This window comes from Trachypithecus francoisi, unplaced genomic scaffold (assembly GCF_009764315.1).
Source record: "Trachypithecus francoisi isolate TF-2019V2 unplaced genomic scaffold, Tfra_2.0 Lachesis_group1, whole genome shotgun sequence".
Lineage (NCBI taxonomy): Eukaryota > Metazoa > Chordata > Mammalia > Primates > Cercopithecidae > Trachypithecus > Trachypithecus francoisi.
In genome coordinates this window covers 7,890,620-7,915,610 of record NW_022681454.1, presented here as the reverse complement: position 1 = coordinate 7,915,610, position 24,991 = coordinate 7,890,620, and the positions used below count along the sequence as shown (strand labels likewise).

The 24,991-nt window shown below is 44.2% G+C and overlaps 1 protein-coding gene across 1 annotated transcript; it reads right to left on the bottom strand.

Moving 5' to 3' along the window:
* Positions 1-17,691: 17,691 nt before the first annotated feature.
* On the bottom strand, positions 17,692-22,668 carry CYTL1 (cytokine like 1). The gene is made up of 4 exons (XM_033215957.1): positions 22,322-22,668; positions 20,238-20,282; positions 19,940-20,068; positions 17,692-18,349 (listed from the first exon to the last, which is right to left on the bottom strand). The coding sequence occupies exons 1-4, from the start codon at positions 22,472-22,474 to the stop codon at positions 18,266-18,268; spliced, it is 411 nt and encodes a 136-aa protein (XP_033071848.1). The 5' UTR covers positions 22,475-22,668; the 3' UTR covers positions 17,692-18,265.
* Between the last annotated feature and the right edge of the window lie 2,323 nt (positions 22,669-24,991).

Below are 24,991 nucleotides of genomic sequence, written 5' to 3'. Positions count from 1 at the left end.
GTCACCACTGAGGGCCAAGGAACTTAGGGAGCAGGAACATGATCGATGAGCACCCCACCGCCAACCCCAACCCTTTGCCCAAGCCAGAGGAAAGGAATTCGTTCGAGGACCCAGGAGGGAGGCTGGATAGGGCCGTGGAGAACCACAGCGTGATCCCCTCCTGGACCTCCTTCTTACACCTGGAAAGGCAGGCAAAGAAGAAGAAAAGGGTTTGCCAAGGTTACTCGGGACTTGCTGCTAGACCCTCACTAGCCTTTCTCCCAGGCCACCTTTCCTGTGATCCCAGCGACTTCCATCAGCACAGCTGATCCCGGAAGGCTGTGGGGTTGGGTGTGCTGGGTGCACCAGGTTAGATCAGTGTCCTGAGAAGGTCCCTCTGGATGGTGGAGAGGTGGGTGCAGGGGCCGTGAACAGTCGGAGAGGAACCCGACTGGAGCAGCCTGCTGGCAGGTCCTGGCCTGCATTTTATGCCCAGACTGGATGACAATAATTGTGAAAGGCAAACAATGTTAAGTTTCTCAGCTTCAGTTATTGGTGGCATTAACGAGCCTGGATTGATTTTTAAGAATCTACATACCACTGCAACTTGACCTTGGAGAATCATCAATCACTTTAGAAATGCACATAGAGAGGTCACACTGATGCTTTGTGTAAAAGCTCCCTGCCTAAATAGTTGCTAGCAGAGAACCTCATTTGCAAGTGTAAATCTGTTTATAATTAATCACTTTTGGCAGGGCTCCCCCTCCACAGCCTAGCTGGCTTCGGGGGCTCTAGCTTTTGCTGTCGATGCTCCATGTATCCAGGCCAAGCTTTCACTCTTCCCCTGAGTACATTCTCCCTGACCCTTTTCCTGTCCAGGTCCTGCTCAGGCTCCTTGATCTGTCTGCCACCAGCCTTGTCTCCTTGCTTCCTGGGGTCACCCTCCTGAGGACAGTTGCTACCACAGGGGGTGAGCCATTGGTGTGTGCCAGCCTATTCTCCAAATGTTCTCCACGAAATAACTCACACGACTCTTCACACAACTCTATTCAGTAGGTATTATTATTAACCCCATTTTACTGTAGAAACTGAAGCAAAGAGATGCTTCGAGGAGTCAGCATCAGGATTTAAACCCAGACTTCTGGTTCAATTTACACCCAGTCTTCTGGCATTTTTTGTTTGTTTGGCTGGTTGTTTTATTTTATTTTATTTTACTTTAAGGTCCAAGATACATGTTCAGAATGTGCAGGTTTGTTACATAGGTATACATATGCCATGATGGTTTACTGCACTTATCAACCTGTCGTCTAGGTTTTAAACCGTGCATGCATTAGCTATTTGTCCTAATGCTCTCCCTCCCCTTGCCCCCGACCCCCAACAGGCCCCAGGCCCCAGCATGTGATGTTCCTCTCCCAGGTGTCCATGTGTTCTCATTGTTCAACTCCCACTTATGAGTGAGAACATGTGGTGTTTGGTTTTCTGTTCCTGTGTTAGTTTGCTGAGGGTGATGGCTTCCAGCTTCATCCATGTCCCTGCAAAGGACATGAACTCATTCTTTTTTATGGCTGCATAGGATTCCATGGTATATAGGTGTACATTTGCTTTATCCACTCTATCATTGATGGGCATTTGGGTTGGTTCCAAGTCTTTGCTATTGTAAATAGTGCTGCAATAAACATACATGTGCTGTGTCTTTATAGTGGAATGATTTATAATTCTTTGGGTATATATCCAGTAATGGGATTGCTGGGCCAAATGGTATTTCTAGTTCTAGATCCTTGAGGAATCGCCACACTGTCTTCCACAATGGTTGAATTAGTTTACAGTCCCACCAATAGTGTAAAAGTGTCCCTATTTCTCCACATCCTCTCCAGCATCTGTTGTTAGCTGACTTTTTAATAATCGCCATTCTGACCGGCTTGAGATGGTATCTCATTGTGGCTTTAATTTGCATTTCTCAGTGATGATGAGCTTTTCTTCATATCTTTCTTGGTCACATAAATGGCTTCTTTTGAGAAGTGCCTGCTCATATCCTTTGCCCACATTTTGATATTTGTTTTTCTTGTACATTTGTTTATGTTCCTTGTAGACTCTGGATATTAGACTTTTGTCAGATGGGTTGACTGCAAAATTTTTCTCCCATTCTGCAGGTTGCCTCTTCACTCTGATGCTAATTTCTGTTGCTGTCCAAAAGTTCTTTAGTTTAATTAGATCCCATTTGTCAATTTTGGCTTTTGTTGCAATTGCTTTTGGTGTGTCAGTCATGAATTCTTTGCCCATGTCTATGCCCTGAATGGTATTGCCTAGGTTTTATTCAAGGGTTTTTATGATTTTTAGTTTTACATTTAAGTCCTTAACCCATCTCAAGTTAATTTTTGTATAAGGTGTAAGGAAGGGGTCCAGTTTCAGTTTTCTGCATATGGCTAGCCAGTTTTCCCAGCACCATTTATTAAATAGGGAATCCTTTTCCCATTGCTTCTTTTTGTCAGGTTTGTTGAAGATCAGATGCTCGTAGATGTGAGGTGTTAATTCTGAGGTATCTATTCTGTTTCATTGGTCTATATGTCTGTTTTGGTACCAATACCATGCTGTTTTGGTTACTGTAGCCTTGTAGTATAATTTGAAGTCAGGTAGCATGATGCCTCCAGCTTTATTCTTTTGGCTTAGGATTGTCTTAGCAATGCGGGCTCTTTTTTGGTTCCATATGAACTTTAAAGTAGTTTTTCCAATTCTGTGAAAAAAGTCATTGGTAGCTTAATGGGGATGACATTGAATCTATAAATTACCTTGGGCAGTATGGCCATTTCATGATATTGATTCTTCCTATCTATGAGCATGGATATGTTCTTCCATTGTTTGTGTCCTCTTTTATTTCATTGAGCAGTGGTTTGTAGTTCTCTTTTTCTCTAATCTTGTCTGCACGCCTTATTTCAGCAAGGTGGTCATCAATCTCTGATATCCTTTCTTCCGCTTGATTGATTCAGCTATTGGTACTTGTGTTTGCTTCAGGAAATTATCATGCTGTGTTTTTCAGCTCCATCAGGTTATCTGGTTATTCTAGTTAGCAGTTCCTGTAACCTTTTATCAAGGTTCTTAGCTCCCTTGCACTGGATTAGAACATGCTCCTTTAGCTCAGAGGAGTTCATTATTACCTACCTTCTGAAGCCTACTTCTGTCAATTCATCAATTTCATTCTCTGTCCAGTTTTGCACCCTTGCTGGAGAGGAGTTGTGATCATTTGGAGGAGAGGAGGTATTCTGGCTTTTGGAATTTGCAGCTTTTTTGCACTGGTTTTCCTCATCATGGATTTATCTACCTTTGATCTTGGAGGCTGATGACCTTTGGATGGGGTTTTTGTGTGTGAATCTTTTTTGTTAATGTTGTTGTTGCTTTCTTTTGTTAGTTTTTCTTCTAATGGTCAGGCCCCTCTTCTGCAGGTCTGCTGCAGTTTGCCGGAGGTCCACTCCAGACGCTGTTCGTCTGGATATCACCAATGGCAGCCGCAAAACCACAAAGATTGCTGCCTGTTCCTTCCTCTGGAAGCTTTGTCCCAGAGGGGCACCAGCCAGATGCCAGCTGGAACTCTCCTGTATAAGGTGTCTGTCAACCCCTGTTGGGAGGTCTCTCCCAGTTAGAAGGCACAGGGGCCAGGGACCCACTTGAGGAGGCAGTCTGACCTTAGCAGAGCTGTTGCGCTCTGCTGGGAGAATCCCCTTTGGCAGGATCAGCTGCTCTCCTCAGAGCCAGCAGGCAGGAAAGATTAAGCCCGCTGAAGTGCATCTGCAGCTGCCCATCCTCCCAGGTGCTCTGTCCCAGGGAGATGGGGGTTTTATCTATAAGTCCCTGACGGAGGCTGCTGCCTTTCTTTCAGAGATGCCCTGCCCAATGAGGAGGAATCTGGAGAAGCAGTCTGGCCACTGCCACTTTGTCATGCCGGGGTGAATTCCACCCAGTCCAAACCTCCCAGTCTCCTTAGCAAGAAGTGCATCTTCTTAGTCTGGATCCTGTCCTGTGCCCAGCACTAAGCCATGTGATAGCCTTCTGGACCCTCGGGCTGGCTCACACTGCCATGCCATCTGTCCCCCATGCCCTTCCTGCCCCTCTTTTCATTGTCTGGCAATTCGGGATGTCTTCTTATGTCCTCCCCTCCAGGAAGTCTTCCCGCTTCAGGCTCCTTGTTGGTAACTGTTGGGAGTTCTGTGCTCATGGTTCATCCAGCGGAGGAAGATTGCTTTCCACACTGCTCTCTGCAGAACAGCTGCGTCCCTTCACCACGCCCACTGCAGGCCTTCGCTCCACTTTGTGAGTCCTGACGTGTGCCCACTTTTTGATACCACTGTCCCCATGTGATACCAGTGCACAGTCCATGGGTTTGTCAAATTTGTTTTGTTTTTGTTTTTGTTTTTTGACCAAGAAGCAGCCAGTAGGTTGGAAGACTTCAAGGTCAAAACAATCCTCACTCCATGCAGCTGGACGCCTCCTGTGGAACCCCAAGAAGTATCCCCAGCTCCCCTCTGCCCCCTGCCCCAGCCACCCACCCACCTAGGGGTGGTAGCATTTAACCGTCTCACTCCTGAAACACAGGACACAAGAGAACTTTGTAATACAATCTTTGAAAACATAGAGGCAGGGCCAGACGCGGTGGCTCACATTGTAATCCCAACACTTTGGGAGGCCGAGGCAGGCAGATCGCTTGAGGCCAGGAGTTCGAGACCAGCCTGCCCGACGTAGCAAAATCCTATCTCTCTAAAAACACAAAAATTAGCCGGGTATGGTGGCACGCACCTGTAATCCAGCTATTCAGGAGGTGGAGGCATGAGAATTGCTTGAACTCGGGAGGCAGAGGTTGCAGTGAGCTGAGATTGTGCCACTGCACTCAGCCTGGGCAACAGAGTGAGACTCTGTCTCAAAAAAAAAAAGAAAAGAAAACATGGAGGCAGGAGGGAGTAGGGTTATTCTACAGCTGAGAGGCCAAGGTGCTTGGTGGGAAGAGCCTTGTGTTCAAACTAGAGGAACTGGTCCAAAGCCTGCTTCTGCCAGATACCTGTGCCTTCAGGTGAGCCACATCACTGTCTAAAAATCCCATTTCATCGTCATCTTTCGGATGGGAGATATCCACTGTATTCTGAACACATCTCTCATTCATTTTGCGTTTTGAAACACAAAGTGTAACATCGGCCACCATGTCTGTCCATGTTCTGTAAACTGCAGAGCACTAGAGAAAAAAACAGAGGTGCAGTGAGGATGGGGGTGGCTCACAGGTTTGAGGCTGGACTGGGGAGGGGCAGCGGGCTCCTTCCTCTAATGGATCCCCGCTCTGAAGGGGACACCTATTCCTAGGGCCTAGTCTCCTTGGAGGAAGCACCACCTGTGGCCAGAGATAAGCAGAAGCTATAAATTCATTTTACAGAGGTCACTCAGACAGCAAGTGTGGCTTTATGGCATCTGGGCCCCCCCTCCCAAGCCAGGCTGCTGTGCAAGAGAGGCCAGGCCAGATGTGAGAGGCTTATCAGTGATTTCAGGTGGTCTGCAACACTGATAAGAGGCTCACGAAACCACAGGGGCTGGCGGTGGGGAGCCACGGAGGGCCGGGGAGTGAGACAAGGCTGTGCTGGCCAGGGTCTCAGCTCAGCAGACCAACAGGAGTGGAGGGCGTCCTCTCCCTGGTGGCCCATAACCCTCTGCGCTGATCCTCCTCAGAACAGGTTTTCAATTGGTCACCGGGGTACTATGGCTCCAGATAAATTCTCCAGCGCCAAAACTGTGCTTACAAATTAATTTTCTTTGCTAGATAAGTGTCTTACCCATGATATTATGCCTTCAGAAGAGTTACTGTATTTGACTAATTTTACAGTAAACGGTTCCTTCATTGTTTTCCCACTTTTAATCAAAACAACACTTAAAAAACTAAAATACACTGCTTGAGGGTGTGAACTTGCGGAACGATTGCGGACCTTTCCACGTGCAGTTCAGCAGAGGAGAGATGGTTTGGGAGGGAAGCATGGACGGTCAGGTGCTGGGGGTTTGGAAAATGTACGAAGCAGAGCCTTGGAGACCCCGTGGATACACAGGGGTGGAACTCAGAGGGTTGGTCCAGAATTTACGGACTTGCGCATGGAGAGGGGAGGAAAGAGGAAGGACGGAGGGAGGGGAGGGTGGCAGACTTGTCTGGTGGGAACCGCCCATTGAGTCCGTGGCTGGGGAAGGGAATTCTCACAAGTGGCTGAAGATGTGAACATAAAGGGAACACAGAGTGAAAATCTACACCCAACAGCAAAGGATAAAGAGCCAGGGGTCAGCAGGGACAGCCAAACCAGCAGGGATGACTGGAGAATCATTTCGAGGCCTGGGATCCTTCGACCTTTTTTTTTTTCTCCTTTCCTCAGGGAGCAGGTAGGATGCCAGGCTGTGACTTGGGTCTGCTGTAGTTGATGAGGCGCTGTGAGGAAGGCAGGGAATGTTCTTCCTGCAGGAGGTGAGGAAGGGCGTCTCTCACTCCCACAGCTTCTTCCGGTACTTCCTGGTAGATGAGCCCAAGACCCCTGCTTTGGCCCAGTGGGTGAGTAGATGGCCAGCAGGGGAAGGGTGGGCCCGGGAGGCCACTGACTATTCCAACACACCTTGAGGAGGGGTGGGAGTTGTGGGGCAGGGGAGGGGACTCGTGCTTTGGAGGTTCTACAACTGAGCAGCTGTGCGGCTCCAGGCCGGTCCCTCTTCCTCGCTCAGCCTCGCGAGCAATTGTCTAAGCTCCAGGCCCCACCTCAAACTACTAAAGGCACATGTCAGTCCTGAAAAGCCCCCCAAAGAGTCTCGTCAGGGAATCCCTCCACAAGTGGAAAGAGCTGGAGCTCAGGGTTTGGAGACAGAATTCTACCACTTTTATGGCTGGGCTGGCCTCAGCAAATTACTGAACCTCTTCGAGTATCACTCTACCCAAAGGCTCTCTCTGGTTTTGTTTTAAATGACGTCGAAGTTCAGCTATGCTCTTTGTAGGAAGATGTGGTACTTTATGTTAAAAAAAAAAAAAAAAGCAGAAAAAGTCAAAAAGGAAATAACTGAATGATTATGCCATTAATTGGAAGTTGATTTCAGTGATTCCAATGGATAATAGAATTATTATTTTAACATTTTAAATTCTGGAATAATTGAAACATTGAAAAACTTCAGAGAACCATAAACAATCACATGCTCCCACCACTCAGATCCAGTACATGTGAACATTTTGTCATAGACACTAATTTAAAAAGATCAAAGTTGCTGATGCTGTTGAAATCCTCTGCATATCCCTCCCAGGACCATATCCTCCTCCCTACTCTGCAGAATCAACTAGTCTCACGCATGTGATGTGTTTCCAGTCCATTCACCCAATGGACATATACTTTTGCAACTGATTTTCTTATTAGGCAAAGGTTTTTAAGACCAACGCAAATTGAATCTTGGGCATCTGATTCATTTTAACTGCTGTGTGATATTGCACAGGTGAATATATCAAAATTTATTCATTTTTTGGGGTTAGACTTCTAGGACGTTTCTTTTCTATTCCCATTAATGCCAATACTAGGATAAACATCCTTGTTCCCTTCTGCTTGTGAGAGTTTGTCTAAGATATATCCCCAGAAATGAAGTAGCTTTTCCAACTATCATGAAACTGTTCTTCAAAAAAAATTATATCAGGACCTGAAACTGTAAAACAACAGCAAGAAAACATAGGGAAAATCTCCATGACGTTGGTCTGGGCAACATCTTGAGTATTATCCAAAAAGCACCGGCAATGAAAGCAAAAATAGACAAATGGGATGGCATCAAACTCAAAAGCTTCTGTACACCACAGGAAACCATCAGGAGTGAAGAGACAACCTGCAGAATGGGAGAAAATACTTACAAACCATATAGCTGATAAAAGGTTAATATCCAAAATATATAAGGTACCCAAGCAACTCAACAGCAATAAAACAGATAACCTGATTAAAAAGTGGGCAATGAATTGATATTTCTCTAAAGGAGACACACAAAGGACCGACAGGCTTATAAGGTGCTGAACACGGCTAATGATCAAAGAATGCAAATTAAAACCACAATAAAATATCACCTCACACCCGTAAGCATGGCTTTTATCAAAAAGATGAAAGATAAGTTTCATTCTTATCTTGCATTCTTGCATTGCATATAAATAAATACTTGAGACTGGATAACTTATAAAGAAAAGAGGTCTCATTGGCTTACAGTTCCATAGGCTGTACAGGAAGCATGATGCTGGCATCTGCTCGGCTTCTGGGGAGACTTAAGGAAAATTAAAATCTTGGCAGAAGGCGAAGAAGAAAGACACACATCACATGGCCAGAGTAGGAGCAAGAGAGAAAGAGAAGGAGCTGTTACATACCTTTAAACAGCCCGGTCTCATGAGAACTCCCTCACTATCATGAAGACCATACCAAGGGGGAGGGTGGTAACAATTAATGAGAAACCACCCCCATGATCCGATCACATCCCACCCGGCCCCACTTCCAACAGTGGGAATTACAATTCCACATAAGATTTTGGCAGGAATACAAAGACACAAGCCATATCACAAGAGCAGAGAAATAAAAAATGGAACGACCATGTAATTCAACAATCCCACTTCTGATTATTAGTTTTTGATTTGATTTCAAAGAAATAAAATCAGTATGTCAAAGAGATATCTGCACTCCGATGTTCACTGCGGCACTCTTCACAACAGCCGACTTACAGCATCAGCCTAAGTTCTCCATGGACAGAGGAATAGATTTAAAAAATGTAATATATTGGCCGAGGGCCAACCTTCCCGACAGCACTTGGGTTTTCCTGTCCAGAGGCGGGACTGGGAGACAAGACTAGCTGTCTAGATTTCCAAGGCCGACTAAGAATCCCTAAGCCTAGTGGGGAAGGTGACCGCTTCCACCTTTAAACAAGGGGCTTGCAACTTAGCTCACACCCGACCAATCAGATAGTAGCTCACTAAAATGCTAATTAGGCAAAAACAGGAGGTAAAGAAATAGCCAATCATCTATCGCCTGAGAGCACAGCGGGAGGGACAATGATTGGGACATAAACCCAGGCACTCCAGCCCTCAATGGCTACCCTCTTTGGGCCCCCCTCCCTTTGTATGGGAGCTCTGTTATCACTCTATTAAATCTTGCAACTGCAAAAAAAAAAAAAAAATTAAAAAGTCTAATATATGTACACAATGGAATACTATTCAGCCAAAAAGGGGGGAAAACCTTTCATTTGTGACAGGAGAGATGAACTTCAGGGACCTGATGCCAAGAGAAATAAGCCAGACACAGAAAGACAAATGCCATGTGATCTCACTCAAACGTGGACGCTGAAAACATTGATCTCATAGAAATAGAGTAGAATGGTGGTACCAGAGGTTGGTGTGGGCGGCTGCATAGACATTGATCCAAAGATACAAAATTTCATTTAGACAAGAGATCTGTTGTATTGTATACTTGAAAACTGTGAAGAGTGGATTTTACATGTTTTTACCACAAAAAATAAGTGTGTTAGGTAACGGATACGTTAATTACTCTGATTTAGTCATTCCACAATGTACACATATTCCAAAACATCATGCAGTACACCATAAATAAATTTAATTTTTATTTGTCAACCTAAAAAATAAAATTAAATTAAAAAAAGAGTTTGTATCAATTTACTATTTCAAAAGCAGCTTATGAGAGTTTCTGTTTTTCTTATCTGCACTAACAGTTGATATTATCAGACTGTATTTTTTTTCTCCCTATTTGATGGGTGTAAAATTTTATCACATAGCTTTACTATGTCTCTCTCTGGTTACTACAAAGGTTCAACCTCTTTTCATGTATTTAAATAGCCATACAATTTATTCTTCTAGATGGGGCAGTCTGTATCCTGGCCATTTTTTTTCTCTCTTCCTTATTGATTTGTAGGCAATTTGGATAAATAGAGTTGTGAATTAACACATTACCTTTCTAATTTCTGTTTTCTTTTTCTTAGCTTTGCTTATTGTGCCTTTTAAATGTTTTTATACTGTCTTTTTATACCGTCTTCTCAGTGTTTTTCTTTCGTGGGTGTACTGTTTACGTCTTATTTAAGGATTTTTTCCTTATCTTAATACACAAAGATATTGTCTTGTGTGTTATATGATACTATTGTTTTACTTGTTAACTCTGTCATCATCCTCAAATTCATTTTTGTTTATTGTGTGAGGAAGACATACGATAATTTTTTTTAAGTGGATAGCCTATTGTCGTAACACCGTTTATTGTATTGTTTATTATATTCCCTCGGACTGGTCTTGTATTCTCAGCAATTTACCGAATTTCTATGGGTCTGTTTCTAGGATCTCTCTTCTGTTTCACTGGTTATTTACTATCTTTGCATCAATACCCCATTTGATTAATTTCTATAACTTTATAAGGAATCATGATACCTTATAGGGAAATTCCTTTCCCTCCCATTCGTCTTTTCAAAACTTACTGGTATTTTACATTTGTTTGTAAACTTTAGAGTACATCAAGACCCATGCTGTTGGGATGTCCACTGGATACACAGAATTTATGTTATTTTGAGATTCATAAGCATGACTATCACTTTAGTTATAGGGGACATTTTTAATGTCCTTTAACAAAGTTTCATAATTTTCTCCATAAAGTTTGTATACATATTTTCTTATATTTATTGCTAGGTACCTTATTTTGTCTGCTATTATAAATAAGATTAATTTTAAAATTGAATTTTCCAAATAAAATACTTTATGTGAATACCATTCATTTTTATTATAAAATATTAACTAAATAATTAAATAAATGTATAAATGTGTATGTGTATATATGTATATATATGAATGGTAAAACAGTGACCCATTGTGTACCTACTACTCTGCTAAGAATAAAGTATTGCTATTAATTTTAAAGTCCTTCTTTAAAACAATTTAAAGTCCTTCTTTAAATTGTTCTCCTCTATCCCATCCTCTTCCTCTGCTCCTCAGGTAGATTCTGTCCTCAAATTTGTTTTAATCACTCTCTTTAACTTCTTTAAAGTTTTAACCCACATATTTCTAGCCCCAAAATATATATTTTATACTTTTCCTGTATTTGTGCTGTATATCTTCTTCTGCTGCTTGTATTTTCTTCCTCACTTTATGTACCTGAGATTCAGCCATATCATTACATGTTATTGTAATGTATTAATTATCATTATCATGTATGACTCTACACCAATTTATATATCTGCTCTATCATTGACGGGCATTTGGGTTGTTTCCAGTCATTTGCTATTATAAACATTCTGCCATGAGCATCCTTAGACACATTTGCTGGTCCACAGGTAAAATAATTCATCTAGGGTACATTTTAGGGTTACAACTTGCTGGGGTATAGGATATGCACATTTCTAAATTTTCTAGGTAACAAGAAATTCCTTTTCCATGTAGCCATATTACTAGCAGTATGTCTGTCCAGAGGACATGTTGCCTTATGTCCTCATCAACACTTGATATTGTCAGATTTTGGATTTTTAAGCATGTTTGTAGCTATAAAAGGATATTTACTTGAAACTTCACTTTTAAATCTAAAGATAGAGACAAACTGTCCTAATCCACTCATTCTAACTTTAGACCCTTCCCCTCCACAGGAGAATAATTTCTAAACTCAGAATATGTACAACTGCCTAGGCCAGAGGAAGGACGCCGGATGCTGAGAAAGTGACAAAAACTTGAGCCCATGTTCTGACTTAGGAATGCCTTGAACTGGATTGAGGCAGCAGAAGTGGGATCGGAATCAAATGAATTAAGAAGCAATGACTCTGGAGCAAGTTTCCTTGTCTTTGTGTGGCAGCCAGGAAATTATCAAAAAAATAAGTAGACTTGCAATTCAGGAATTTGCAAACATTTTAGAAATGCATATCAAGTGCCCAAATAATGCCTGGGATGCCTTCACCATGAAGAAACATAATCTAAGTTATGACTCTGCTGACTTGAACATTTTCCACATAATTGTACTCTATTTTTTTTTTTAATCTTCTCTCCTCTAACCCTTAATCAATGTCAGGACAGTCCCTTCCTCTATCCTGTGCATTCTTGATCTGACAATCTACAGAACTGAACATTCTGCAAATGCAGAAGGGGATTTTGCTTTTTTAGCACTTTTGCAAATCAACTAGGCTTAAATGATGAGAATTTTTGCCTAATAATTCTCAGTTGGTTTAAATTGCCCCTGGGTGGGAAGGTGCAATACTGATTTCAGCAGTCAAAGGACATGATCTGCCTTCCATTTTAATGGCTCACCTTGACCACTGTGCTGAGAATAAGCTGTGTCGGGGCAAAGATAGAAGCAGAGAAACCATCTAGGTAGCCACTGCAGTCATCTGGGGAAACAAATTTGAGTGAACATGGATCAGGTGGGCAGCTGGGGAAATGCTAAGAATTGGTCACATTCTGGGTTATTTAGACATTAGAGAGAGCAGGATTTCTGATGCCTTGGAAGTAAGTTATGGGAGAAAGAAAGGAGCCAAATTTAGCACCACGCTTTGTGGTACAGGCACAAAGATGTCTCTAAAGCCACGAAGCATGAGATCCCAAAGAGTGTAAAGAGCACGCAGAGGAAAGGAAGGGAGAGAAGGCTGAGCTTGGATCACCCCAGTGCCGAGAGGTCAGGGGAAGAGAGGACCTAGCAGCCGAGGTGGAGAAGTAGTAGCCAGTGGGGTGGGAAGAATCGGAGAGGTGGGGCCCTGGACGCCAAGTGAGAAAAGTACATCAAGGAGGAGGAAGTGATCAGCTGGGGCAGGTTTGATGATGAGTATGATGAACATACAAGGATGAAATAAGTACAAGAGAGAAAGGTAGTCCAGAAAAGAGAGTTGTTCCTTCTACAGGGATTCTGCAAAAGTTTCAGGGTACAAGTTACACTTGAGCAGTTGAAAGACTGCAGGGGTTTCCAAGGGTATGGGAGGTGGGAAGGCAGCCCAGCACGTGCTTAGACATGGAGGTAATGGTACATTCAGAAAACGCTTTGTTGTGAGGAGTGGGCATGTGTGGGGGTGTAGGGGGGAATTAGCAGTGGGTGAGATCAGGGAAGGCCAAGGCCAGATGAAGTGAGTCTTAGGGGAGCAGCTGGTGGGCATGAAGCACAGGAATATTGGAAGCAGATCTGCACCATAGGAAGATTGCTCTGATTTGTGGGTGGAGGGTGGATTTGGAGGGAGGAAGACATGAGGACATACAGCAGGGAGCTGTTGCTGTTGTCCAGGTAGGAGGCTGGAACAAGGGTTTATGTTCAACTGTGCTCTTATCTTGGAAAAGGGAGTGCATGAACTTTTGTACTGCAGGTACTCTCATCCAAGAGTAACCTTGGACTCTTCAGCAACTACTGTGTTGGCGTTTGATGGTAATTAGAGCTGATTAGAACTCTTATTTCCATCAGATCCTGTAGGTACTTGAAATGTGTCAATTCATGTCACCTCCCAAATAAGCCTATGACATTTGTATTATTGTCATCCTCACTTCTCAGAGGAGAAAACTGAAGCAGAAAGGTGCTAAGTAAATTGTGCACCTGCACATAGCTAAGAAGCAGCAGAGCTGGACGAAAGCTCTGCACTCACCACTTCCGTGGCTCTGCTTTGTTTCACGAGGTGAGGCAAATCAGCTGAGAAAGTAGAACATAGGCCCTAATTACTGACAAGCCCATGAGAAGCAAGTCCCCTTTCTGATGGGGAAGCCTCAGGGGAGAAGGACCAGCGATTGGCAGACCCTCACTTGGGACAAGAACTAATCGTGGGGTAAGACCCACCAGAGGATTGAGTCCTGAGCACAGACACAACCCGGTGTTTGCTCTGAGAAGCTTCTAAACTAACGTTGAGTCAGAACAAGCCAATGGAGAAGTCAAGAGATACAGAGGAAACAGGGATAACCAGCTGGTTGTGGAGAAAGCTGGAGAAGGAGTCCAGGGTGGTGGCCATGGGCTGGGACACAGAGGGAGGAGCAGTGTCCTTGTTTTGTTACTGTTTTAACCCAAATCAATGCCCCTTCAGGAAGTGACAGCCTCCAACCATGTCCAATCTTTCCACCCAGAAAAGGATTCTTCTTTACGTGACCCTGGTCATGTAACTAGTGATGGGGTAGGGATGCACTGCATGTCAGGCTTTACTGCAAGCAAAGCCATTTACATTTGGATCCCTCTACATTTTCAGCTCTACTTCTCGACCTCCCTAACCACGCAATGGCATCCAAACCATGCCATTCACCTCCCCTGGAAGACTCCATGCCTGTGGCGATACTATAGCTCCTGCCTCCACCCCTTTTCAGCTCAACAAGCTCCCCGTTGCATTGCATGTCCTTGCCCAAATTGCAGATCCTCTAAGAAATCTTTCTGCCCGTTATTTGTGCCTTCCTCTGCTGTCTTTGCATTTGTCTCCCTTGGTAACCTAAAAAGAGAAATTCTTTACTTTTCATCTCAGTGTTTGTTGAGTTCATAGTAAGTACTTGGTAAATATTGAAGAAGTGAACAAACAAATAAATGTCCTTTGAAGGAATACAGATGGAGCTGGAGGCCGTTATCCTTAGCAAAGTAATGCAGGAAGAGAAAACCAAATATTGCGTGTTCTCATTTGTAAGTGGGAACTAAATAATAAGAACATATAAACACTTAGCAGGTAGCAACAGACACAGGGGCCTACCGAAGGGTGGAAGGTGGGAGGAGGGAGAGGATCCAGAAAAATAAAATAGACACTAGGCTTAATACCCAGTGGCAAAACAATCTTCACAACGAACCCGCATGACGAGAGTTTGCCTATATAAAAAACCTGCACAGGTACCCTGAACTTGAAAGTTAAGAAAAAATTTTTTAAAACCACAAATAAATCCCTGAAATGCTTTAATTAGTTCTTGTCTTCACTGGTTTGCTTTTACCGCCTGAACCTAGCAAAGGGTTAGCAGAACTATGAAATGACTGTGGCACTTGCCTGTTTGTCCGGAATCCCTTCACCACCATGTATTAGCTGTCTGGAGAAATCACTTAACCTTTGAACCCCATTGTGTTTCCTCCACTGTAAATCAGGGCTTACAGCCCCAATCCTGCAGCATCTTTGTGAAGAATCAGTAGGCTAAGGAATGCTGTGTGCTGAGTTCCATGCCGCCATATTCAGTATCAGCCAGGAAGTGGCAGATGACAGCGGTGGTGGTGGTGATTAACAAAAGAGTCAGTCTGTTGCATTATTTTTCTTTGTGAAAAGGTTATTTACTGAAAGAGTGACTGTTGTGGGTTGAATTGTGTCTCCCAAAAAGATGTTTTGAGTCTTAACCCTCTGTACCTGTTAACATGACCTCATTTGGAAATAGGATCCTTGTAGATGTTATCAGATTAGGATGGGATTATATTGGATTAGAGTGGCTCCTAATCTAATAACTACTCTTTTTTTAAGAAGAAACCATTTTGAACACAGAGACACAGACAAAGGGAGAACACCAGATGTTGAGGGGGCAGAAACTGAAGGGATGCATCTAAAAGCCGAGGCATGGTGAAGACTGCCACCAACGACCCTAAACCAGGAAGAGATGAGGAAGAATCCTGCCCCAAAATCATCACAGGGAGTGTGTCCCTGATGAAGCCTTGATTTCAGAACTTCTAGCCTCCAGAACTGTCAGACAATACATTTCTCTACTTTCAAGCCACATAGTTTGTGGTCCCGTGTTATGGCAGCCCCAGAAACTAATAATTCTGTGGACTTGTGCTTCTAAATAGAGAATAAAAACTTATAAATCTTTCTCATATATCATTTGAGAAGTTAGAGGCATCAAGGATTAAGGTGGAAAAGCCTGGCCTATATGTAGAGAAAAGAGGAAAAGAAGCCTAGCCATATGTAGAAAGCTGAAACTGGATCCCTTCCTTTACCTTATACAAAAATTAATTCAAGATGGATTAAAGACTTAAATGTTAGGCCTAAAACCATAAAAACCCTAGAATAAAACCTAGGCAATACCATTCAGGACATATGCATGGGCAAGGACTTCATGTCTAAAACACCAAAAGCAATGGCAATAAAAGCCAAAATTGACAAATGGGATCTAATTAAACTAAAGAGCTTCTGCACAGCAAAAGAAACTACCATCAGCGTGAACAGGCAACCTACACAATGGGAGAAAATTTTTGCAAACTACTCATCTGACAAAGGGCTAATATCCAGAAACTACAAAGAACTCAAACAAACTTACAAGAAAAAAACAACTCCATCGAAAAGTGGGCAAAGGATACGAACAGACACTTCTCAAAAGAAGACATCTGTGCAGCCAACAGACACATGAAAAAATGCTCATCATCACTGACCATCAGAGAAATGCAAATCAAAACCGCAATGAGATACCATCTCACAAGAGTTAGAATGGTGATTATTAAAAAGTCAGGAAGCAACAGGTGCTGGAGAGGATGTGGAGAAATACGGAAACTTTTACACTGTTGGTGGGACTGTAAACTAGTTCAACCATTGTGAAAGACAGTGTGGCGATTTCTCAGGGATCTAGAACTAGAAATATCATCTGAACCAGCCATCCCATTACTGGGTATATACCCAAAGGATTATAAATCATGCTGCTACAAAGACACATGCACACGTATGTTTATTGCGGCACTATTCACAATAGCAAAGACTTGGAACCAACCCAAATGTCCATCAATGATAGACTGGATTAAGAAAATGTGGCACATATACACCATGGAATACTATGCAGCCATAAAAAAGGATGAGTTCATGTCCTTTGCAGGGACATGGATGAAGCTGGAAACCACCATTCTCAGCAAACTATCACAAGGACAAAAAAACCAAACACCACATGTTCTCACTCATATGTGGGAATTGAACAATGAGAACACTTGGACACAGGAAGGGGAACATCATGCACTGGGGCCTGTCATGGGGTGGAGGGAGTGGGGAGGGATAGCATTAGGAGATATAACTAATGTAAATGATGAGTTAATGGGTGCAGCACACCAACATGGCACATGTATACATATGTAACAAACCTGCACGTTGTGCACATGTAGCCTAGAACTTAAAGTATAATTAAAAAAAAAAAAAAACTAGAAAAAAAAAAGAACCAAAAGTAGAACTGCCATTTGATCCAGCAATCCCACCACTGGGTATCTACCTAGTAGAAAAGAAGTCATTATACAAAAAAGATACTTGCACATGCATGTTTATAGCTTCACAGTTCACAACTGCAAAATCATGGATGCCCATCAGTTGAGGGGATAAAGAAACTGTGGTGTGCATATATATGTGTGTGCGTGTGTATATATGTATATATATGTGTGTATATGTGTGTGTGTGTGTGTGTATATATATATGTGATGGAATACTACTCAGCCATAAAAAGGAATGAATTAATGGTATTTGCAGTGACCTGGATGAGAATGGAGACTATTATTCTAAGTGAAGTAACTCAGGAATGGAAAACCAAACACTGTATGTTCTCACTGATACGTGAGAGCTAGGCTATGAGGACACAAAGGCATAAGAATAATACAATGGACTTTGGGGACTTCAGAGGAAGGGTCGGGGGGGTTGTGGGATAAAAGACTAGGTGGATGCAGAACCAGAGACACCTGAGTCTGAGTGAAAGCAGGAGAAAGTTGCATCATGCTTAGAGCAGGAGTTTTCAAGAGAAGTGTGAAAAAAACACAACCCTGACACCCACCTTGGACAGATACAGCAGGACACGTGTTTCTCATTGTGAAGAGATTCTTTATTTGATTTTCATCACCTTTCAATGAAAGAGTGGGTCCTGTCAGTACTACATAAAAAGCTTGCAAATATATCTTAAGAGCATTAATTTCTTCTTAAATGAAAGGAAGTGAAGAAAGTTAGTGTTAGAAAAACGTATAAGAGAAGCTTGGTTAAATGTAAGCAGGTTTCTATCAAGAAAGAATAAAAGTACCATTACTCCATTAAACCAGTAATAAAAACATACTATTTTGTGTGTTCTCAAGATAGTTGCTCATAAAATACAGGCTTGTTAGTCCTTTTCTTCTTTTTAGTGACCAAATCAACACACTGCGTATCTAACCATTCTGGCAAGACATGAGTCAAGGGAATGAGAAGCATGGTTGCTAACTCTATGCTCAAAGGAGGTTTCTGGGTAGGAATACCAGCCCTGTTTTCCAGAAGGTAGAGAGACACAAAACACTTTCAGATACAACTAACACAAGACCTGTGGGGGTCATGGCTCTGGCCCATTAAGTCTGAGTAGTTGACATAACTTCAGTTCTCTTGGGTTCTTTCTCCGGTCTGGGCTGCCTTAACGCTGATGATCTGGCAGGACTGTAGTCACTGGAATTGGGTATTCCAAGGCATTGCAGTCATCCAACAGGAAGACCAAGTCCTGAAAAAGATGTGCAATGAGCAGAAAAGTTACTGAAGGTGGCCACGGAGTCCATATGCAACTGTAGGGCTCTTGGTTATCCTCAAAGGCCGTTCAGTCGTTCCCCTTTGTGTGAAAACTTCCCATCCCTTACTCTCCCCAAAAAGAGTCAGTCACTTCTTGCTTCACATTCCAATAGAATTTCATGTTTTTTTAAATAATTATCACTTATGGAATTCACACATACATTGGTTGACCAGATGGATAGATGAATGGGTGAGGGAGGGAATAAATGAATGAACCTTAGTTGCTGAGCAGCACCCTGGGCCAGGAATTGGAATGACCATGAAGATCAGCTCCCACCTCCCCTCACTTCAGTCAATACCACTACTCATCACACTGTTATCATAATTGTATCAGCTTCCTATCTTCCCCCACAAACCAAAAGGATCAGGGAGGAGGAGAAAACTGGGTGTGGGCATGGGGGAAAATTCATAACACATCTTTCATACAGGATCAAGAAATTATAACTTAATAGCTAATTACTACAGTTTCCAGAGGAGCTTACGCTGGGCTAAGCATGGTGCTAGGAATTCCATATTTAGTCACCCTACTAGGCTTCTTAGGATCAAGGGAATTACTGCAGTACCCACACAAGGTAAGGGTGTAGTTATTATTATCCATCTCATGAGATGGCACTACTGGGTCCTCAGTTCAGGACTGAGGAAACTGTGCCTCAGAGGAGTGAAGGGACACTGCTGTGATTTGAATGTGGTCCCAAAAGTTTATGTGTTGGAAACTTAAACCCTCTGCCTTTGTACATGAACTAATGTAGGCTTTGACTTAATGACTGGATTAATGAGGGCTCTGCTCTTATGAATGGATAAATGTCACTACCTTGAGAGAGGGTTGCTTATTGCAAGGGTGGCTTTGTTAAAAAAGTGAACTCTCTCTGGCTCTTACCCTCTTGCTGTGTGATGACGTCTGCCATGGTATCATGCAGCAAGAAGGCCCTCACCAGATGCCAGCACCATGCTCTTAGACTCCACACCAGCCTCCACCATAAGCTAAACAAACTTCTTTTTTAAAAAATAAAGTACCCAATCTGTGGTGTTATGTTATAGCAGCAGACACAGACTAAGACAGGCACTCCCACTTGGGAAGCAGGGAGATACAGACTCAAGTTCAGGGCTCCCTGATGCTGAAGTCTGTGCCCTGCAATCACATGCCTCTACTTTTCACATTTCAACTATTGCTGATTTTCTGTCCTTTTCCCCTCTCCTACCAGAATCCTCTTATCAGAGCACACCTGAACCCCCTCCTGCAGTCTCTTCTAACCTGCCTCACTTGGGTCCTGGCAGAGTCTATCCATGTGGCTAGGGTCTGGTCCTGGGGTATAACCCCTGCATCAGTGTGCAGCTCGTGGAGACATAGGGCCTTGTCCTGAACCCCATCAACAACGCAACCACGGTTGAGAAAGGGCTTTGTGAACTGAAAGCATCTGCGAAACATCTCTGCTCCTCTTCCTTGTCCCTGTCTCCTCCCAACCCTTCTCTTTGAAAAGCTCTTTGATAGCAAGTAGAAAATGGATTTTCAATGGCATCCACTTACCCTCCTGCAGAACGAGTTCATGATGGTGTACAGCTTCCGCGCTTTGTCCTTCAAGGAATCCACCTGGGCCACTTTCCAACACTGGGGCGAGGCCACAAAGTCCCGCAGCTTGTCCAGCACACAGTAATTCTGGGAGTGGGCAATGGGGAGGGGGCTTGTGGGAGAAGTCAGTAGCGAGAGGGACGGGGCTGAGCTGCGTAAGATCTCTCTCTGACTCTGTGCCACACAGCCAGCAGCAGAGATTCAGACCTGAATCCCTCAGCCCCAGACTTCCCTCCCCCAGGGAGAGCCCTCTTACATGTATGTCCAGGTACAGCCTGGGCAGGTATCTCACACACGGCTCCTGTGGAAAGGGATAAGGGTTTCTGGGATGCCCACAGGGGCACACCTGGTCACAAAAGTCTCCCTGGTGGCCCTCTCAACAGCCAGACCAGCCCAGATCCTTGGAGTCCTCCCTCATGCTACGACATGCATGGTACTTTCTTGTGCCATATGTCACTCCTCCAGAAATGGGCAACTGCGCTTCCAGAATTAGACTTTTAGAATACAACCTTTATATCATTTGCTATGAATTAGGGAGATGTTTTGTATGCATACCCATTCAGAAATATACATACACGTATATACATAAAAGCAGTCCCATAACTATAATATAGAAATAGTAATATAATACAGGAATACAAGTATATATACACAGTATATATGTACATCTATAAAACAGTTCTGTAACTATTTAGTTATATAACAGTTGTATAACTGCATGTAATTATAGACATTCCATATACTTACATAAGATATATGTAATTATACATATTAGTTATGTAGGCATTCTATAGCTAATATATTGTTATATATAGTGTATAATATAGTAATATCAAAGTGCATATATATGCATACTTTTATATTTCTATATTGGGCTTCCATTTTTGTGCAGGGCTGAAGGGCAAAAGCCCTTGTGCTCTGCCCTCTCAGTAATCTCCTTGTGACCATGGGCAAGTGCCTTCCTTCAGTTCTCAGTTGTGAAATTAGAAAGTTAGAATGCATAATCTTTCCACTTCCTTCCCGCTCCGCAGTTCAGAGCCTCTGAATTTTTTAAACCTTTTAAAATCAGATTCCTTTAAAAGATGATTGCTGTCTATATTCGATAACGAGAAACTTGTGAGTAAATTGTGGTGAAACTATACAACAAAATGTTAAAACAAAAATTAACTTATTTGATAGTGTCATTAAAAAGTAAGTTGCCAAACTGCTTGTGCTGTTTGACCCAAATTTTGTTTACACACACACACACACACAACACACGTATTTGAATACCTATATGTAGACAGAAAGCTGAAATATGATCCTCCAGAACGCTACAGCAGCAGCTACCTCTAGCTGGTAGAATTACAAGCAAGATTTATTTTCTTCTTTGTACTTTGTACGTTTTCCAACTGTTCTACAAAGTACAGTACTTTTACAATTAGGAAAAAAAATACATGTTATTTAACTTTTAAAAAGAAAATACCAAGAAGGTGTTAGCTAGGGTATTGTAAATCCCAACATCTGAGAAACATTATGTTTTGTTTGAAGCATTTGCAAGTGATTAAAAGACACTTTTAAACTTTACCAAAGCTTTTAATGAAGTTTAATGCATTTTGTTTCGATGCAGAAGCAGGCAGAGGCCTGGGTTCTAGTCCCCAACAACCCTTCTGGGACTTCCCCTCTCTGAGTCCCCAGGTCTCCCTCTGAAGATCGCGATCACATCAGCTGGCATCTGTTGAGTACTTGTTGCTGTAGGCTTGGCTCTGTGACCCGTGCCTATGTTCACACCTGCCTTTGATTGTCAAAGGCACTCTAAAGGGAGGAGTGCTACTGTCATCCCATTTTACAGACAAGAAAACTGAGAGGCAGAGGCTGAGGAATTTGCGCGGGTCCCTCAGCAGATGAGGGGTGGAGGCCAGTTCTGTGCTACCTCTTCGGGCACACTCCTCACCAGGCTAACAAAAGGAATACACAAGCTTCATTCCTCCGTCCTCCTTTACTCTGATGTTCCAGACTCTACGGGGAGCTGTTTTTCTCCCCCTCCTCCCACTCCTTTTTTTTGTTTTTTGGTTTTTTGTTTTTTTTTTTCTTTTTTTACATTTTACAACAGATCCTTTGATATTTGCTAGTAAGTTACAAAAATTGGGATGTCTTTACTTTTTCTTGTGTTTTGAAGAAAGCAAACCATTGCTATCATATTTAATAGGAGATGAATAAAACACAAACACTCTTGAGATTTACATTTACTAGAAAAGAAAAATATCCTTCTCTCTCTCTTTTTTTTTTTTTCGTCTAAAGGCAAGGGTTTAAGAACTGAATGGGCCATGCACCCCTGTCCTGGGCGCGCGGGGGACTCACCGAGGGCTCCGAGCCCTGCAGGAGCTGGAAGTCGCGGGTGATCTCCTGACTCAGGGCCCGCATGCGGGAGTAGCAGGTCGGGGGAGCGGGCCGCGCGGCGGGGACTCCCGCCAGGAGCAGCAGCAGCACGGGCAGAGGCCCAGGCGTCCTCATGGTGCCAGGCGCTAGTGCAGCCTCGCCGCCCGCCCCTTTATGCAGGCTGGGGGTGGTCCAGGGCGGCTCCACGCCTCCACTTCCTGTGGGGCCAGCGCAGGCTGCCGTCCATCCAGGGTGGGAGAGAGGAAGCCAGCACGCCCACCGGGCAGGGCCGGGACAGGAACCCTCTCAGACACGAAAGCTCCAGGTTAAGAGGAGGGGCTGCCTGGAGGAGGGGGTGACAAAGGGTGGCTTTGCCTCCCCCGCACTTTCAGCAAGAAATTTCTCTCTCCACAGGGACTTTTCCTGAAATGGCAGGAACAGCAGATGGAGAGGGTTGGGGGATACGAGGAGGACAGAGATGGAAGGACGGGAGGGCGGGGGGAGAGGAGTGGGCACCAGGCCTGGGTTTGAATGGCACCGTTTGTCAAAATGGATATAGTGCCAGGAAGGAAAGGGACTAGAGGGGAAGACTGGGCATCACTTCCTCCAGGCAGCCCGCAGTGGAGCAGGGATGCAGGGCTGCGGTCAGGCCACCGGTGTTGGGGTCCATCAATCACTAACCAGGTAGGTGAGCCTTGGGCCAGGCCCCCCTCCTCCGACCCCGCCAGCCTCTGAGAAGCCGTGTGTGTGACTCTTGGTCTGAAGGACAGTCTCACTCAGCAGCTGTATGTGTGAGAGTGTGAGTATCCCCACCCTCTTCCACCTCAAGGTCCTAGCACAGGCCCTGATGGAGAGCAGTGCCTCAGGAAGGGTTAGTTTTCAAGAAGTGCGTCTCCCTTAGGGCTGCCCTCCCAAGACAGTGGCAGGTAAAGGTCTAGGCTCTCCACTTAGACGCCCTGGGTGCAAAGCAGGGTCACTCCCTTCTGGCTTTGACCTTGGGCAGATTTCTTCAGTGTTTCCTCCATCTCCTTATTTGTGAGATGAGGATAGTAAGAATGGCTCACTCAAAAGGCCATAGTGAGGAATCAGAGGGAGAGGGCATGACTGAGCAAGCCTCATGCCAGGCTCAGTGTGTGTTTCCAAGTGATCGGAGCTACTAGCATTGTCTCCGTTAAATCCAGCAAGTGTCTCTGTGAGGTAGGTGTCACAGAAAAGAGTCCCATTTTCCAGGTGGGAAAACTGAGGCTCAAAGAGTTCCAGCAACTTGCTGGAGGTCACAAAGCTGGAGGCATATGAGTTGGGATCAGACTTCACGCTGTCCTCCTGCCATTCTTCCACCCCACAGCGCAGAATGGATGAGAAGCAGGACTCTGGCAGGCAGAGATGAGTTGGGGTCCTCGGGCTGCCCAAGATCAGGTAACAAGCAAGAAGGAACTGTCAGAAGGGAGAAGAAGATTCTTGCTTAACACTGAATGTGACTTACATACCAGCAGCCACCAGGCCAGCTGCCATCGGGAATGCCATGAGCCTCACAGCCAATGAAGTGAATAGGGTTAGTCCCATTTCCCAGGTGAGGAAACTGAGGGCCTCAGGGGATATGAAGCTGGGAAGAGTAGTGGAGCCCTGGAGCTATGTCTGGACCTTCCTGTCCCCAAAGCTTCCTCCAACAAGGGAGGAAAGGGGAGTGTCCTGGGCAAGCTGCACATTCCCAGAACAAAACAACCAAAGATGCAGCCTACAGAGATGGGTGAACCAGAGCATGGCATCCTGGACACAGGGCTGGACTGAGGATCAACCACAGGGATGAAGCCCGGCTCCAGCTTGTCCCCACTGTATTTGCCAGGAGAAATCCTTTCTCGACCTGGCCTCCATTCCCTGTCCGTAAACAGGATAGCATCACCCTGGGTGATGTCTGAAGTTCCTTCCAGTCCCAATGTTTTATTTATCTAGTTTCTGGTGGTAAAAGCCCTGGGCAGGGACTGTAAGCTGTGCCTTCCTGTTTTGTAGGTGAGAATGTGTTCTGCAAACACCTTTAGCAAGATGACACAGGGACTGCGGCTCTCAGGGCAGAACTGTGTGTGCTTGGAGGTGGCAAGTGTAGGCACAGATATGTTTTCTTCTGGGTGAAGGAGTCTCCACACTCCGTCTATGGTAGTGCCTGGGGCATAGGCCTCCCTGGCAGACTAGCTGGCCCCAGCTGGGCACTCTGGGTCTGCCTTAAAATGCTCCAGGGCTTCTGGATGTGCTCATGGAATGGGCTTAAATTCAGAGCAAGGAAGAAAAACAAGCCCATGGACCAAATAAGTCCGTTTGATCAAGGAGACATTGCTGTGCTGGAAAACAGGAGTCGTCTGTGAGTCCGAAGTTGGGATAAATGTGCTGCTGGGAGATTTGACCTTATTCCACCCGCAATACCGTGTGCAGTTATTCATGAGACTTCTTGGGTAAATCAGCTGCGTTTAGAGCTGCAAGGAGGCTTATAGGCCTTCCCGTTGAGCATGAGAATGAATGAGTGACTGACTGTAGCCATCTGCTGTCACTGGTACCAACTGAGACACGGTGGATGCTGGGCCCCTGAAGAGTCACAATCAGTGGGGAGACAAGGAATGAGGCTGCTGTGCACTGGGCCAGGTGCAAGAAAACCGCCACCTC

Bases quoted from the DNA above. Each gene is read 5' to 3' on its own strand.
- CYTL1 (XM_033215957.1), bottom strand. From the start codon at position 22,474: ATGAGGACGCCTGGGCCTCTGCCCGTGCTGCTGCTGCTCCTGGCGGGA. The intron at 20,069-20,237 runs GTAAGAGGGCTC...GCCCACTCCCAG, and splicing joins GGCTGTACCTGGACATACAT to AATTACTGTGTGCTGGACAA. The intron at 18,350-19,939 runs GTAAGTGGATGC...CATCTTTTTCAG, and splicing joins TGAACTCGTTCTGCAGGAGG to GACTTGGTCTTCCTGTTGGA.